At 41.0% G+C, this 3,969-nt stretch overlaps 1 protein-coding gene across 1 annotated transcript; it reads left to right on the forward strand.

Moving 5' to 3' along the window:
- Positions 1-554: 554 nt before the first annotated feature.
- Positions 555-1,523, forward strand: LOC308519385 (olfactory receptor-like protein OLF4; the record flags this gene model as incomplete). The annotated part of the gene is made up of 1 exon (XM_081091346.1): positions 555-1,523. The coding sequence occupies one exon, from the start codon at positions 555-557 to the stop codon at positions 1,521-1,523; it is 969 nt and encodes a 322-aa protein (XP_080947472.1).
- Positions 1,524-3,969: the final 2,446 nt, after the last annotated feature.

Raw genomic sequence — 3,969 nt, forward strand, 5'->3', positions numbered from 1 at the left:
TTCATTTCTTCATACCTGCTCTCCTTTTCTTCATAACACCGGTCACCGTCTGAAATGTTATATATATATATATATATATTTAATCCTCACATGAGGATATTTTTTCCATTGATTTTGAGAGGGCGGAGGGGAGAGAAACATCCATGTGAGAGAGGCACACCAACTCGTTGCCTTCCACACCCACCCTGACCCAGAGCCAGGCATCATCTTTATCATTGAATTGTAGAAACCTTTGTTCTTCAGCACCCCATACTTACAGCCTGGACAGTGCCAAAAACATGGTCAGCATTTAATTTATATTCCTGAAATACATGAAAAATGTCTCATTAAAACTGTAGAATACATAATACCTTAAGGAAAAATGGTGATTGATAGAAAAGCTTCATTTCACAGGTGGCACAGGGGCTTTCCCCAAAGGGGACCAGATTCATACACAATATATTAAAATTAATTCTTTCTCTACAAATATAAGTGTTAGCATTTCAAATATGTAATATGAGTTTTTGTGAATTAGTCATATTATTTCCCTCTTTCCTAGTAGTCACCTCCACCATATGCAACCAGGGAATGGTACACAAATTTCAGAATTTATTCTCCTGGGATTTTCAGAGGACCCAGAACTGCAGCCCCTCATATTTGGGCTTTTCCTCTCCATGTACCTGATCACTGTGTTGGGAAACCTGCTCATCATTCTGGCCGTCAGCTCAGACTCCCACCTCCACACACCCATGTACTTCTTCCTCTCCAACCTGTCCTTGGTAGACATCTGTTTCACCACCACCACCATCCCAAAGATGCTGGTCAACATCCAGACACAGAGAAAAACCATCACCTACGCAGGATGCATCACACAGATTTATTTTCTTATACTCTTTTCAGTGTTGGACATTTTTCTTCTGACAGTGATGGCCTATGACCGTTTTGTTGCCATCTGCCACCCCCTGCACTATATGGTCATCATGAACCCACGGCTCTGTGGATTGCTGGTTCTGATGTCTTGGATCATGAGTATCCTGAATTCCTTGTTACAATGCTTAATGGCATTGAGGCTGTCCTTCTGTGCAAACTTGGAAATCCCCCACTTCATCTGTGAACTCAACCAGATGATCCAACTTGCCTGTTCTGACACCTTTCTTAATAACATGGTGATGTATTTTGCAGCTGTCCTGCTGGCGGTTGGTCCTTTCGCGGGGATCCTTTACTCATATTCTAAGATAGTGTCCTGCATATGTGGAATGTCATCAGCTCAGGGGAAGTACAAAGCATTTTCTACCTGTGCATCTCACCTCTCGGTTGTCTCCTTATTTTATTGTACAGTGCTAGGCGTGTACCTCAGCTCTGCTGCTATCCAGAGCTCACATTCAAGTGAATCAGCCTCAGTGATGTACACTGTGGTCACACCCATGCTCAACCCCTTCATCTACAGTCTGAGGAACAAGGACATCAAACAGGCTCTGAAGACATTCTTTGTGAAGGAAACTACAAACAGGCCAGTTATCCTAGGACTGAAGACGTACCACTGATGGCAGAGTTCAAAGTCTCAGATTCAGACACAGAAGCATGGGACAGAGTGTCGAATCTCAGAGGGAGGCTTTGGTGGATGAGTGGGCGGGAAGAGATCAACCAAAGAACTTATATGCATAACCCCTGGACACAGACAGTAAGGTGGTAAAGGCCTGAGGCAGGGGGCAGGGACAGGCTAGAAGGTATCAATGGGGGAAAGAAAGGTACATATCTAATACTTTCAACAATAAAGATTTTAGAAAAATGCAATTTCTGAGTCCCACTTCTGAAGGGCCTAGTAATCTGCATTTACAGTGATTAAAAATGATTTATAAACAGGTTGAAATTGAGCACACCTAGATAGTGGATGTCATTGCACAGATTATTAAGTTATTATTAATTTAAAAACAGGGTAGGATCTGTATTAAAGGAAAGCTATGATTTAATGCATTTTGACCTAATTACCAGCATATGTCTTCTTTAGCTGATATTTTTCACATGAAAATAATTTAACAGTAATGCTCAAATCCATTTATGATTATAGATATAGCTTTGCAAATAAGAGAATTTGAGCTGTTCACTCTTGTTACAAATTGCATGAAAGATAGGAATAAAGTGTGTCTTTGTATTCAGGAAAAAATGCTCAGAATCAGATACTGTGATTATCTTCAGACTGTGGAAGTAGAGCCTTCTCTTTCTATTCATTTCCTAGAATTTCCTTTTCATTTTTTAAAAATTTCTTTATTGATTAAGGTATTACATATGTGTCCTCATCCCCCCATTACCTCCTAGAATTTTCATTTTGTTTACCTTAACTTCTGTATTCAATTTCAGTAACCTACTTTATTAAACTTTCTTATTTCTCTTATATCCCACAGTTTTTTCCTTTGTTGTTTTTTTACCTTCCCAAATTTATTTCCAACATGGCCATTTACGTAATGAGAAAACAGAATAATTTTTTGCAAGTGACAAATATTGTACCAAATTTTTTTTTACTAAAAGAATCAACCAGAGATCCAAGATGGCTACTGTCAGGACAGCAGGCTGCAAGAGAGTGTGTGAGTGAGAGAGTGAAAGGAAATTGTGAGGACATGCGGGAAGTGTCTGTATTTGTGAGTGAGGGACAGCTGTATTCCATAGGACTGTTGGGGACTGGTAGACCAGGCTCCCTGGCAGGCAGCCTCTACTACTGCTGAAATCTCTCCCAGAGTAGCCAGCCCTGCCACAGATACTGCACCACTTAAAAGAGAAAGCGACTCTGATCAGAAGCCCAGCCTTACCTTCAACCGGGGAGACCTCAGATACCTCCCAGGACCCTACGACCACAATGCTCAGAGACTAGCTGCCCTAGCTGCGAATCCAAGAACATGAAGACTCCAGTCTCCCCAACTATGGGTGCCTAAAAAGTTTTCCAGTGGATGACAAAACGGTGGCGAATGTGGATTGGCCCTGCTCCTTCTCACAGAGCAGAGAGAAGGAACAGCTGAATCAAATAACATACACTTGGAATTGGCGAATAAAAAGCAGCTGGCGAGGCAATCCATGGATGCAAAGGTCAGAGATCGATCGCCTAGAGAAAGTGAATGCAGGAGAGAAACAGCTACATAACCAGACACCCTGAGAGGACCAATCATGGGGAGACAAAGAAACAGTCTACATATGAAAGAAAAGTAGGAATCACCGGAGAAGAAAGGAAATGAAATTGAGGCAAGCAATATGTCAGACAAAGAATACAGAGCAATGGTCATAAGGATGCTGAAAAGGATGGAAGACAAATTCAACAATATGTGTGAGAACCAAGAGGAAATGAAGAAGAACCAAGAAGAAATGAAAAATGACATCGCTGCAATAAAGACCACAATAGAAAACATCAACCGTAGACTAGAAGAAGTGGAGGACCGCATCAGTGAGCTAGAAGACAAAGTAGGAAAAAAATACCCAAGCAGAGCAGCATCTAGAAAAAAATACTTAAAAAACAGGAGGAGAGCCTAAGGGAACATTGGGACAACATGAAACAAAATAACACCTGCATAATAGAGGTGACAGAAGGAGAGGAAACTGAGCAAGGAATAGAAAACCTGTTTCAAGAAATAACGACAGAAAACTTCTCTGATATTGGAAAAAAAACTCACACAAGTCCAAGAAGCTCACAGAGTCTCTAACAAGATGAACCCCAAAAGACTGATGTCAAGGGACATTATAATTAAATTGGCAAACACCAACGACAAAGTAAGAATCTTAAAGGCTGCCAGAGAGAGACAGAAAGTTACCTACAAGGATCTCCCATCAGACTATCAACTGATTTCTCAACAGAAACACATCAGGCCAGAAGGGAATGAAATGAAATATACACAGTCATGAAAAGCAAGGGCCTGAATTGAAGAATACTGTACCCAGCAAGGCTATCAATCAAAGTTGAGGGTGAAATCAGGAGTTTCACAGACAAAAAAGGACTAAGGGAGTTTA

This window comes from Myotis nattereri (genome assembly GCF_964212035.1).
Source record: "Myotis nattereri genome assembly, chromosome: 5".
Lineage (NCBI taxonomy): Eukaryota > Metazoa > Chordata > Mammalia > Chiroptera > Vespertilionidae > Myotis > Myotis nattereri.